Here is a 13,303-nt window from a genome sequence, read left to right as displayed (position 1 = left end):
AAGAATTACACCCTCCTGCCTTAGTCTGCTTCATCCTTCTTGAACATGCTTCAAACCTGACAGTATTGTGTAAATCTGCAATGAAAGGCAGCACTGACCACTGCTGAAACATTGCCAAGTCTGGAAAGGTGCATTTTGCTCAGCTATGAAGATGCATGCAAAAATTAAACCAGGCATTTCTGGAGACAATAGGTGGAGATGCAGAGAGGTGAAAGTTCACTTTTCCCGTTAGTGGAAACACTGAAGCTACTTGTCTTGATAAAGATTCATTTCAACATAGTGGAACAGGTAGATACTGCCTTAAAAAGAATGCTGTCAATCCCACCATAGTAATGTGGTGAGAACTGTAATGCTTCTTCATTCAGGTGTGTGTATCCTAGCAATTAAAGAAGTGTGATGGTTTGAAACTATCTTTTAAATTTTTCTTTGCAAAGTTCAAGCAGAGAAAGTGAAAGAGTGTAAATAAGTCACTATTAGGTGTAAGAAAGCAAAATAATGATTGTTCTAAACATTTCCATTGGATAGATAGAAATGTTTAAGAACTACTTCTCAAAACCAAGTCTGCAGTCTGCAGTCGGGGCAACTTGATGAGCTGTCTAGCTGCTGTTTCTTCTTCTCTTCTGGCTGAATATAACACACTGACCTTAGCGAGCTAAGTTAACAACTTCTCTGCTTTAGCTAACACTTCTTTCTGTCCAGGGGGGTCTGGGAGGGAGGCCCCTGGGAGAGAGGCCCCTTTGGGAAAGGTTCCCTTTGGGTAGAAGCAAAGGGAGCTTGGTTGTGCTTTTCTGTTGATTGTATATATTTGTAAATGTTGTGAATTTTGTATATTTGTACATATTCATTGCATTTCATTGTAGATTGTAGATTTTGCTTGTAAATACAGCTTTCATTCACTTCCAGACTGAGCTAGCCTGGTTATTGTCGGTGTGGGGGGGAATTTCAGCTCACACTGACACAAGAAGGAAGTACACAGATGGGAAACAATACAGTTTTTCAAATAGGCTTGTATAAGCCAATTAAAAAACAAAAAAACAACCAACATTTTTATGTACAGCAATCTATGTAGTTTAATTTAGAACGACCTTTGATATCAAACTTTACTAGATGTCCAGCACTTTGTGAGGGTTTTTGTAGCTGAGAGTTTATTTACAGTCTTCTAAAGATACCTACAATTTGCAATGTACTTTGAGTATTGACTGCTTTGGCAATGCTCAGCCACTTTTGGGATTAGGCTCTGACTGGGCATATCCTGGCTTGTATTGCTTGTCAGACTACTAAATACTAAACTAATGTGTTAGTTAGTTAAGCAGAAAGTTGTTAACTTAGCTGCCAAGGTCAGTGTGTTATCTTCAGCCAGAAGAGAAGAAGAAACAGCAGCCAGACAGCCCAGCAACTGCCCCCACTGCCGAACGCAGAATGTGCCGAATGCCTACTTTGTTTTGGGTAATAGTTCTTAAACATTTCTATCTATCCAATGGAAGTGTTTAGAACAATCGTTATTTTGCTTTCTTACACCCAATAGTGACTTATTTACATTCTTTCACTTTCTCTGTACTGAACTTTGCAAGGAAAAATTAAAAAGACAGTTTCAAACCATCACAGTCCACCCCTTCTAAACAATTCCATTGGCTGCTACTATCATTTATCTAATCTAAAATAATATCTACAACACTAGGTGAATAAAGACCATAGTCCATTCCGGCTATCTCAGATGTAGATGATTCAAAAGAGTCAAATCACAGGAAAAACAGCAAACAGCTTGTTTCCTCGCAGATGGAGCGAAGGAAGGAACAGGGACTCTCAGGTGACTCAGGGCTCTCAGGGTTTGTGCACCGTAGATCTCATGAACTCTCCTCTTGGGCGCGATGCTGTATCTGCGCAACACTCTGAATTTAACCTCTCTCAGCCAAAGTTAGATTTCTTTGTGGAATACACTGAATTTCACCATTTTCTTGCATCACCCAATAGGTGTGACCAGGACCTTCAGCAGAAACCACCCCTCGGACAGGTTTGGCCTCTCCTGAAGGAGAAAATACCCAAACAGTTTTGCCTAACAGATTCTTTTCTCTGATAACAGGAACTCTATCACCTTCTTCCTTTCGCAACAAATCTGATTGGGCAGGTCCAGCTCGATTCACTGAACCTCTGCTATTCACCAACCAGGTTGCTTGTGCTAAATGTTTCTCCCAGTTTTTCAAAGATCCACCCCCCATGGCTTTGAGAGTGGTTTTCAGCAAACCGTTGTAGCGTTCGATCTTCCCTGCAGCTGGTGCATAGTAGGGAATGTGGAATATCCACTCGATGCCGTGCTCTTTGGCCCAGTTTTTTACAAGATTGTTCTTGAAGTGAGTTCCATTGTCCGACTCAATCCTCTCTGGAGTTCCGTGTCTCCACAGGATTTGTCTTTCCAGACCAAGAATGGTGTTACGTGCAGTTGCATGAGGAACTGGATAAGTTTCCAGCCATCCAGTGCTCGCCTCTACCATAGTCAGCACATACTGCTTACCAGATCGAGAATGAGGCAGAGTGATGTAGTCAATCTGCCAGGCTTCACCATACTTGTACTTGGACCATCGGTCACCGTACCACAAGGGCTTGATCCGCTTTGCCTGCTTAATAGCAGCACAAATGTCACAGTCATGGATGACTTGTGTGATAGCATCCATGGAAATGTCAATGGATCTGTCACGAGCCCATCGGTAGGTTGCATCTCTGCCTTGATGTCCTGACGAGTCATGGGCCCACCGAGCTAAGAACAGCTCACCTCGGTGTTTCCAGTCAAGATCAGGATCAGGATCAGAGTTTGTGTCCACCTGGGAAACTCTTGCAGCTAGATCTGCCTGATGGTTGTGTTGTTGTTCCTCTGTAGCTTTGCTCTTAGGAATGTGAGCATCGATGTGTCTCACTTTCACTGGGATTCTCTCAATGCGAGCAGCAATGTCTTGCCACAGATCTGCAGCCCAGATAGGCTTTCCTTTCCTCTGCCAGCCATTCTTCTTCCAGTCTTTCAGCCAACCCCACAAGGCATTGGCTACCATCCACGAGTCGGTGTAGAGATAAAGCTTTGGCCATCTCTCACGTTCAGCTATGTTAAGAGCTAGCTGGACAGCTTTTACCTCTGCAAATTGACTGGATTCTCCTTCTCCATCTCTCGCTTCTGCAACTCTGCGCGTTGGACTCCACACTGCAGATTTCCACCTCCGCTTGTTCCCAACAAGATGACAGGAACCGTCTGTGAACAAAGCATATCTCTTTTCATCATCAGACAGATCACTGTAAGGAGGAGCTTCCTCAGCACGAGCTACTCTCTCCTCTGGAGGTTTAGCACAGCTTGTGCCTTCTGGCCAGTTTGTGATCACCTCCACCAAACCAGGCCTTTCGAGATTTCCCATTCGAGCTCTCTGTGTTATCAGAGCCATCCACTTAGACCAGGTAGCATCTGTTGCATGATGTGGTGAAGAACCTTTGCCTTTGAACATCCAATTCAGAACCGGCAATCTAGGAGCTAGAAGAAGTTGTGACTCAGTTCCGATGACTTCAGAAGCAGCTTTCACTCCTTCATAAGCAGCTAAAATCTCTTTCTCTGTTGGAGTGTAGTTTGCCTCTGAGCCTCTGTAGCCACGACCCCAGAAACCAAGAGGACGTCCTCGTGTCTCCCCTGGAGCTCTTTGCCATAAGCACCAGGTTGGACCATTGTCACTCGCAGCTGTGTACAGAATGTTCTTAATGTCTGGACCAGTTCGGACAGGTCCCAGACCCATTGCTTGGACTACCTCTCGCTTGATCTGGTCAAAGGCTGCTTGTTGCTCAGGACCCCATTGGAAACTGTTTCTCTTTCGAGTCACATCATAGAGAGGTTTCACAATCTGACTATATCCAGGAATGTGCAGTCTCCAAAATCCCACTATGCCTAAGAAACGCAGAGTTTCTTTCTTGTTGATGGGATTTGCCATGGTGGAGACTCTGTTTATCACATCCATTGGGATGTGACGGCGACCATCTTGACACCGCACTCCCAGAAACTGGATTTCTCTGGCAGGTCCTTTCACCTTGTCTCGCTTGATAGCGAAACCAGCTTGCAAGAGAATGTCAAGGATTTTGTTACCTTTCTCGAAGACTTCTTCAGCAGTCTCACCCCAGACGATGATGTCATCGATGAACTGAATGTGTTCTGGAGCTCCACCTTTCTCCAAAGCATCATGGATCACTGCATGGCAGATGGTTGAACTGTGAATCCACCCCTGGGCCAAACAATTGAATGTGTACTGAATGCCTCTCCAGGTGAAAGCAAACTGAGGCCTGCATTCCTCTGCTATGGGAATCGAGAAGAAAGCATTAGCAATGTCTATGGTAGCATACCATTTGGCCTGCTTGGATTCCAGCTCATATTGGAGTTCCATCATGTCTGGTACAGCTGCACTCATGGGTGGAGTTACTTCATTCAAGGCACGGAAATCAACTGTCAGACGCCACTCTCCATTCTGCTTTCTCACAGGCCAGATTGGACTGTTGAAAGGTGAATGAGTTTTGCTGATGACCTTCTGACTCTCCAACTGACGAATCAAGTTTTGGATGGGCACCAAAGAGTCACGGTTGGTTCTGTATTGTCTGTGATGCACAGTTTGAGAAGCAACCGGCAGCTTTACATCCTCTATCTCATGTTGTCCCACAACTGCAGATTCATCTGAAAGCTCAGGTCTAATGGACAACTTCAATTTTCCTCCATCAATTTCTACAGTTGCTATTCCAAAAGCCCATTTGTAACCCTTAGGGTCTTTAAAACGCCCTTCTCTCAGAAAGTCAATTCCCAAAATACAAGGTGCATTAGGACCTGTTACAATAGTATGTTTCTTCCACTGCTTCCCAGTTAAACTTATGTCAACCTCTATCTTAAACAACTCTTGAGATCCACCAGTGACTCCCTGAATAGTTATAGATTCTCCCCCTTGATAATTTGATGGTATGATGGTGCACTGAGCTCCTGTGTCAACCAAGGCCCTGTACTTCTGAAATTTTGAAGTGCCAGGCCACTGGATGTACACATCCCAATAGATTCTGTTATCTCCATTATCCCTTACCTCCCCCTGGCGGAAGGCAGGGCACCCCTAATGGTGGGGATTACCTCCACATGTACAGCCGGCACAATGTCCAGCACCAGAATTAGGATCACTGTTGGAGCTATCAGAGTTGTTCTGGGAAACTGAGGAAGCGACAGCTACCCTCCTGGTATTGCTACCTCGGGATCTGCCCCTCTGCAGCTCCCGTAACCTCTTGAAAAGATCAGAAGTTGGTTGACCATCCCATCTGTTCATGTTCTCACCAAACTGATCACGCAGAGTTATCCAGATACTGCCACGTGATTGCCTCTGCTGTCTGTTTCGGTTTGACCTATTCTGGAATGGCCTTCTTGGAGCACGTCTGTTCCTAACAGCTGAAACTTGTATCCATCTGGAGGAAGAGGAATCAGAATCATCCCCCTTCATCAAGTTGGATATGGAGGTTTTAAGTTCCTCCTTCAGCTCTTTCATGCAATTCTTCATTTCTCCAGACAAAGTTTCAATGGCTGAAACCAAAGAAGTACGTGCGAGACTATCCTCCAATTGCCTCATCTGGTCAGTGAAATGGCCAACAGTAGGAGGTGCTCCACCATCATTTCTTGCCACAATCCTGCTTGCCAGAATAGTGGCATAATTAGGAGGAGCAAGCTTAATGAGCTTTTTGGCAAGGCCTGTTCCAACAGGAATTTCATCAGGATTCAGAGTCTTATGATCTCCATACATTACTTCTCTCACAGCAAACTCTCTCAGACGCTTGATTCCCTCAGCTATTGTGGTCCAAGGCTTAGGGTTCCATGGTAAATCATCTCTGCTGGGGTACCTCAGCGAGACTGCCAGTAGGAGGCGTGCCCACAGAGAAACTTTACCAATGCACTTGCCTAGATGCCTGTCTATGCCTGTATCCTTTGAGAGCATCCCCAACTGAGAGGCCGACTTGTCGCCTACCACCAATGCTGGGGCTCCCATATCAAAACACCTGGCTAGCCAAGACAGGACTGGCTCATTATCTCCTCTGATGTAATCCTTCCTCACATGTCTAATTTCCTGTCTGGGTGCATTAGCTGACTGTATGTCATCCTCATCATCATCATCATCATCATCATCATCATCCTGAGGTCGCTGTCCCCATAATCCTATTTTAATCCTCCGTTGAATTTCTTTGAGTTCAGAGGCACTACCAGCAGTTGCTAATCTACCAGGGTCTACATCCTGACCTACATTTCCATCATCCATGTGGGGTCTCAAGAGGTCTACCAGAGTTTTAAGGCTAACCCTCTCTTCCTCATCAGAAGGATCTTTCTTAACAGAGGGACCCTGAGTAGAAGGACCCTCATCTCCATCTGCACCATCTCCTGCAGCATCTGCATCTCCTTTACGCTTTCTGGTTACAGTGGCCACCAAATTTACTGGCTTGGTTTTCACATTCACAGCAGAGTTGGAAGAGCAAGTAGCCTTATGTCTTTCTTGACACAGTGCTATCAGTAGCCATATGATTATTCCAAGAAGCAACAAATTTAAGATTAAGGCTAGTACAAGATATCTAGGGTACCACTGGTTCCAAGGACCCTCTGTAGTTCTAAGAGGAGTAACAAACTCATATGTGTCTGCTAGCAGATCCATAGTTGAGTTACCATAGCTTCTTAGCCCAATAAGACCATAACAGAATTCACCAACATTCAGTAACTTGTTCTTAACCCAAAGAAACGACTTATATGCCACATATCTCACAATCTTGTCTATCATGCAGGAAACAGCCCATCTGTAAACAATCACACTGATAACAGAGGAAATAAAATTACTCAAAATCCAAAACAGCTTCATTTTGCTTCCTAATCTGAGCAGAAATAAATCAAACAAGCAATCGAGCCCCGAGTTGGAGCGCCAAAAATAAAAAGTGTGTCGGTGTGAGCTGAAATTCCCCCCCCACCAACAATAACCAGGCTAGCTCAGTCTGGAAGCAAATGAAAAGCTGTATTTACAAGCAGATGAAATGCAATGAATATGTACAAATATACAAAATTCACAACATTCACAAATATATACAATCAACAGAAAAGCACAACCGATCTCCCTTTGCTTCCCCCCAAGGGGACCCTCCCAAAGGGGCCTCTCTCTCCCAGGAGCTTCCCCCCCAGACCCCCCTGGACAGAGAAGCAGAGTTAGTTAAGCAGAAAGTTGTTAACTTAGCTGCCAAGGTCAGTGTGTTATCTTCAGCCAGAAGAGAAGAAGAAACAGCAGCCAGACAGCCCAGCAACTGCCCCCACTGCCGAACGCAGAATGTGCTAATAATAACTAAACTAATTTCAGCTCACACCGACACAACTAATTTGCAGAGCAAATCAAATTCTGATGTGGAAGTAAAGCCCGGGTGTTCTCCAGCCTTCAGTGGTGACTGATCTATTTGAGAACAGAGAAACAATTTTCTCTGTCTCTCATCACAAGATTTTTCAGTCTGGAAGGCAAACAGATGAGGAAAGTAAAGAAAACTATGTTGTGGGGGGTTGAAATTTTCATTTGGTTTGGTTTTTTGTTTGTTTGGGTTTTTTCCTTCTGTTCATTTACATGTGAAACCCGAATGCTAGCCAAAACTCATCCCAACACTTTTATGCAGCAAACTTATTTCTGGAGATATAATCTCTGTTTGATTCAAAAGGGTCATTCCTTTGTAACAGGACCTTTGTTTCTTTTAAAAATATTAAAAGAGTTTTCATGGTATGTATATGACAACAGATTTTAAAAATCATTATTATAACATAGTGATAAAAGCATGCCAAAGACCGTGAACAGTTTCTCTCTTGTAAGCTGCAGATTGATTTAGTCCCTTACAAAACGTGCCCAATGAAAAACAATGTCTCAGGTATGAGGCAATACTTCTGTGCAGAAGGATGGCAAATAAGTAGTGCACGGAAAATGAATGCGTGAACAATCCTATATTTAACTTTTTTTTTTCAAACCAACACTTCTTTGCTATCAGAATAATTCTAGTAGAATAGCATCATCTTAAAGTTATGTAAAGGACCTGTGGGGTTTTCCATTCATGATTTCGCTTTATAACGGTATGCCTAGTCTTTCAAATTAGCACTCAAAACTATAAAAGACCTTTTGCCTGCCAAAATATTGAGCTGAAAACAGGTTGCTTTGTTGGTTGGTTTTGTTATGTTACGTTTTTTATGTGCTAGTATATTCTCTGTCTCTCAATTCTTCTCCAGTGAAAAAAAATGGATCTCAATTAGATCACAGGAAAGCACAAATATGTCAGCTATGGTAAAATGCAAGCTATGACTACACTGCACCTCCATAAAAACAAACATAGGAACATCCTGAAAATTAAAAACATATGAGGTAAGTTATATTAATCTTTCATTTTGACAGAAGGGAAGGAGGAGATAAACTAAAAAAAAAAAAAAAATCAAACAGACAGGAACAGGTTGGGGATCAAGGATAATCCAGTATGAAATGGGAGATTCAGGGACAGGCAACACAATTTTAAAAAAAAAAGTAACAACAAAACCAAAACAAAACAGACACCCCCCCAAACCCAATACATTTAATACAGCAGTGCAAGCTATTGTACCAGCTAAACTTCAGCTTGTTTTCGTGTGTTCTTCTCTTAGTGTGTAGCTCTAATGTATTCTTCAGAGAAAGAAAATAATTGTATAAAACCAAAAAGGTGAAGTTACAGGAAAAAAAGTTGGAATCATTAACTTCCATATGTACCTTTATTTTATGCTTTGGCAAACCTTTATGTCATTAACCTTAATAACAAAATTCAGCCACTCTTTTTTTTTTTTTTAATCTAACATATAATACATCTAACATATAATACTTAGCAATATATCGTAACAGCAGTGTACAGGGCTTTTTCAGCAGTTATATTATAGATGTGACTGCTCCTTTCCCAGGGATGCAATCACATTGACAAAACAACATTTTGCTTTCTCACCCAAGTATCTCTGGAATTTCCTTTTCACAGAATCACACAATACATCTAGTTGGAAGAGACCTCAAAGATCATCCAGTCCAACCCAGACTGAACAACCCCAGTTCCCACTTGGGTGAGGGGCCCAGAACTGAACAAAATGCTGAAAGTGTGGCCTCTTGAGGGATGATCTCCTCCCTATTCCTGCTGTCCACAGTGTTTCTAATACAAGCCAGGATGCCATTTCTTGGCCACTGGGGCACACTGCTGACTCACGTTCAGTTGACTGTCAGCCAATACTGTACCTTTCCATGAGGTTGTTGTGACCTAGGTGGAGGACCTGGAACTTTGGCCTTGTTGAACTTCATAAAATTAGCCTTGACCCACTGATATAACCTGTCCAGATCCTGTTGTAAAACTTCCCTGCCCTCCAGCAGATCGACACAGCCACCCAGCTGGGTGTCATCTGTAAACTGTAGTTTCCTGTTGGAAATTAATTATAGCAAACAGGATCTGATCTCATGTACCTGTTTCAAAGGAAACACACAGATGGTGTATGGTTCTTGTTAATGATTCTGTTTAAGTCTTTGAATAGATCTAATAAATGGTGCTGAGCGCATTGATAATCTGTAGCTGTAGCTTCAAAAGTAGCTGCATTTTCATCATTATAGATTAATTAAATCAGCAAAACATAAACAGTCTACAGGTTACCTCTTCTCCTTCTTCAATATGATAATCCTTCCTTTCATTTGGCCCTCCAACAAACATCACATTTAATTGATGGTGATGCCTAGAAAAGAAAGTGAGATTTTGAAAGTAACTGCACTCATGATACTCCTTATTTTATGTAAGTGGGTTTTAATTCTTTAGGGACAGTGAGTCAACGAAACAATGCTGAGTGACAAGCAACATCCAGAATGAGAACTCAGAAAACCTCTCTGCATCTCTCCACTCTACCACTGCTCTGCCTGGTGACATGAGGCCAGCTACCTCCCTCCTGGTGTTTCAGTGCCTCCAGCTATGAAGAGAGGACAACAATAGTTACCAACTGTAGAAAGAGCTTTGAACTGTAAAGATATCGAATGCTACATAAGAGGAACAACAAGAAAAGGTCTTTTCAACCTGAGCTGATTAGATCAGGATTCTGTAAAGGTAAAACACTTTTAAAGGTTAATAAAGGTTAAAATTAACTTCCTCCCCAGTGGTATAATTACCAGCTAACTTCTATCTATGCTCATTTTGCAGTAGGGAATAGTAAAGCAGAAATAACAAGTAACAGATCATTTGGTCAAATAGAAGTCTAAAGAATTAAATTAATTACAATTCTTAAACTGACTGTATTCACCATAGGAAGCTATAGACATTATAGCACTTGCCTTCATGCCTGTATCCTAAAATAAGGAATCAAAATCAGAACCGTTTGTACCATGCAGGTTTAGTATTTGTTTCCAAGAATGCACTGTAATACTTGCATATTCCTGAACACAAGGAGGGGTAGGAAGACCAAGCCAGTAACAATACAGCTACAAATTATTGAAATAAATTAAAATCAACCCCGGAGAATGAAATAAGAGTAAGGCAATCTATGGGTATTTTGTAACCTGCTGTAAAGATGGGTTGTTGGGTTTTTTTCAGAAACACATACAGCTTCATTAACAGTTCAATAACTAAATTAAACGTCTCTAAAAGTCAGTGTTGCTTAACTTTTTGTTTGACAAATCTACCATTAATTTTGTTACTCTAGGCTTTTAGCTGGGTTTTACATAATAAACAGGCTATTATGAGTTAGTCATTCCTATCACTAAAAATTACATAATGACATCATCAAAAATTTCCAGCTATAAAATATTAGCAGGAACTTCAATAGGTTTGTTTGCTATATAAAGTTGTGTGATAAATATAGTTTCATTGTTAAGAAGAAAAATCGTAAGAAAGGAAAGCATTTTCAGTTAAGGCTATCAAAATGCAATTAAGGGTATCCTCAAGTGAAAAATACATGACTGCACTGTTTTTAGAATGAGGTGCTAATCAATGACCTATTAAGATTTACATACTGTTGTATTTTTTTTCTTAACAACATTAAGAAAATGGTACCAGCAGGTAACCTTTTAAAAATATCTCAAGACTATGAAGAATCAGATGGTCCACGACCCACACTTAGGTCTCCTTATGGGAAGTATCATATTTTGCATTTAAAGAAGGGCTTTACAAGTGCCATAACTATCCTGTAAAAATCAGCTAAGGTCGAGGGTTATGATTTTGCACTAATTGCTCATTGTTGAGGTTAAAAAGCATTTAAACTTGCAAGACAGTCTCATTAAAATACATCTAATAAACTTGCAGCACTTACGCTGTATTACCTTTCTTGACTCTGGTAAAACAAAACAGGTGGTGATTCTGGAAGTGAAGTTTTGTTTTGAAATCCTCAATAGGAACTTAAAACTTTTGATCCTCTCAAGTGTATGGAATGCTGCTGAATAAAAACTTGAAAGCCATCAATTTAGACACCAAAAGTCCTTGAAAGACCTACATTTTAACCATTTTTTCTCCCTTAAAACATAGGATCAAAAGTTACTTTTTAAAAATTTATTAGTCACTTTTTGGAAAATCCTGAAAACATTTAGGTAGCACCAGAAGCAGGTGGCTTTCCTTCTTCATAAACTGAAGCTACACTGGAAAAATTAGTGAGTTGGTTTTTTTTTGTTTTGTTTTAATCTATGCAATTTTTATCACAAAAAAACATTCAATGTTTTGCTGTGACTTCCTGAAACGTTTATGGGGAAGACCTCTGATAGATGTCATGTTCCAAGCTTATTTCAGGATTACACAAAAGTGGTGGTAGTTATTAGAGAACAGTGTAGTGATGATAAAAAGGTTAATGTTACTGGTGAGGAAAGAAAAACACGAACATTCCATATATGTAAAATCCTAAATTCTTAACACCATCATTGGCAAACTATAGCAATTGATATGCTTTATGAAATGCTTCCTAAAAACATTTTGAAAATTAATGAAATGAAAACATTAATGAGATACTTTCCTTATTCTCTCCCATTTGACTCTATTGTAGTGATGCAAGTTTCCTAACTTCTCAGATAAACATGCAACTGTAGTTACACAGAGACATCTCAGTAAAGATGTGCCGTTTACCTGATCTTTGTCTTTCAACCATTAATTTGAAAAGTAACCCTTGCACCTATGAATTATTATCACTGCTACAGTACTGCCCATTCAGCTTTTGATTAGAGGTAGAAGTTTAGGATAGAGCAAGAGGCATAGTTTTTTATGCCTTTTAAATTATTGAAATTGTAAAGCAAGATTATATTTTTAAAATTAAAAGCAAGAACAATGCTTTTTATTTGCTTTATAAATCCTGGGTTTGTGTCACTCTTTAGAGAGAAATGTTTCATATGAAAGCCTTTATAGAATCACAGAATTTTTTCAGTTGGAAAAGACCTTTAAGCTTTAGACAAAATTCATTGTCCTCAACTTTATGGAGAAAATAAATCCTTGCTAATCTTTTGACTAGAAGGAACTACACACTGGACTATTTACACTGGAATTTGTTCATGAAGTCTGACACTCAGAGTATACATTCTTTACAACTGCATAAGGCCCATACTGTTGTTTGTTTGTTTGTTTGTTTGTTTTTTAATCTGTCTCATTCAGAATACAGATCATAGCTTTAAAGCTGCCTCTTCAGTCTCCCTGCCCTGCCTGGACAGGTTTGGAAACGCCCTGGAAACCTGCTTCTTCAGTGCCCCTGCCCTTCCTTTCCTTTCCTCCTTATCTTTCAGTGATATGTCCCAACAGTTTTAATTTGTCCTGCAGCTTCAGCTCATCTGCAAAGTTGGAATGGCTGTCAGCAGCTCTAGCATGTTCCATGTTCCAGGTTGTAATTTGGTAGCACTAACCTGCCAGCTAAATCTTATTATTTGTGGATGTCATCTCCTCTGATTTCTGTGAATTTATTGTCACAGGGATTGAAACAAATTCCCTTAACTCAGTCTAATTGCCTACAAGAGAGATGTATCTTACATTCAAGTCGATCTTTACAGTCTTTGATGAGTTCTTGCAAAACAGATTTCACTCACTTTCTGTTCTTCAAAACAGCAGTCGGACTGGCTGCTGTCTAAGAGCAACTACAGTTCCTTACTAATATTTACCATATATGCATTTTATGAGCTTCCTCTTATAATTAGGAATATAACAACTGGGTAAAAAAAAAATCTTCATTTACTTACATAAGCTTATTGCACACAGGTGGCAAAAAGGAAGTTTTGTTTTCTTCTATCCATTTTCCTACATTTACAAGAAGCTTCAT

At 40.6% G+C, this 13,303-nt stretch overlaps 1 protein-coding gene across 1 annotated transcript in view; it reads right to left on the bottom strand.

Annotated features, from left to right (window-relative positions):
* The window catches only part of HAAO (3-hydroxyanthranilate 3,4-dioxygenase), a 72,598-nt gene extending 59,295 nt beyond the window's left edge, over positions 1-13,303 (bottom strand). Inside the window, exons 1-2 of the mRNA XM_054396550.1 lie at positions 13,224-13,303; positions 9,691-9,769 (exon numbers count right to left, since the gene is read on the bottom strand). Coding sequence (XP_054252525.1) covers positions 9,691-9,769; positions 13,224-13,303 — 159 coding nt within the window. The remainder of the gene's footprint in view (positions 1-9,690; positions 9,770-13,223) is intronic.

Source organism: Indicator indicator, chromosome 2 (genome assembly GCF_027791375.1).
Source record: "Indicator indicator isolate 239-I01 chromosome 2, UM_Iind_1.1, whole genome shotgun sequence".
NCBI lineage: Eukaryota > Metazoa > Chordata > Aves > Piciformes > Indicatoridae > Indicator > Indicator indicator.
The sequence above is the reverse complement of the archived record's forward strand: the minus strand, read 5'-3'. Positions and strand labels throughout refer to the sequence as shown.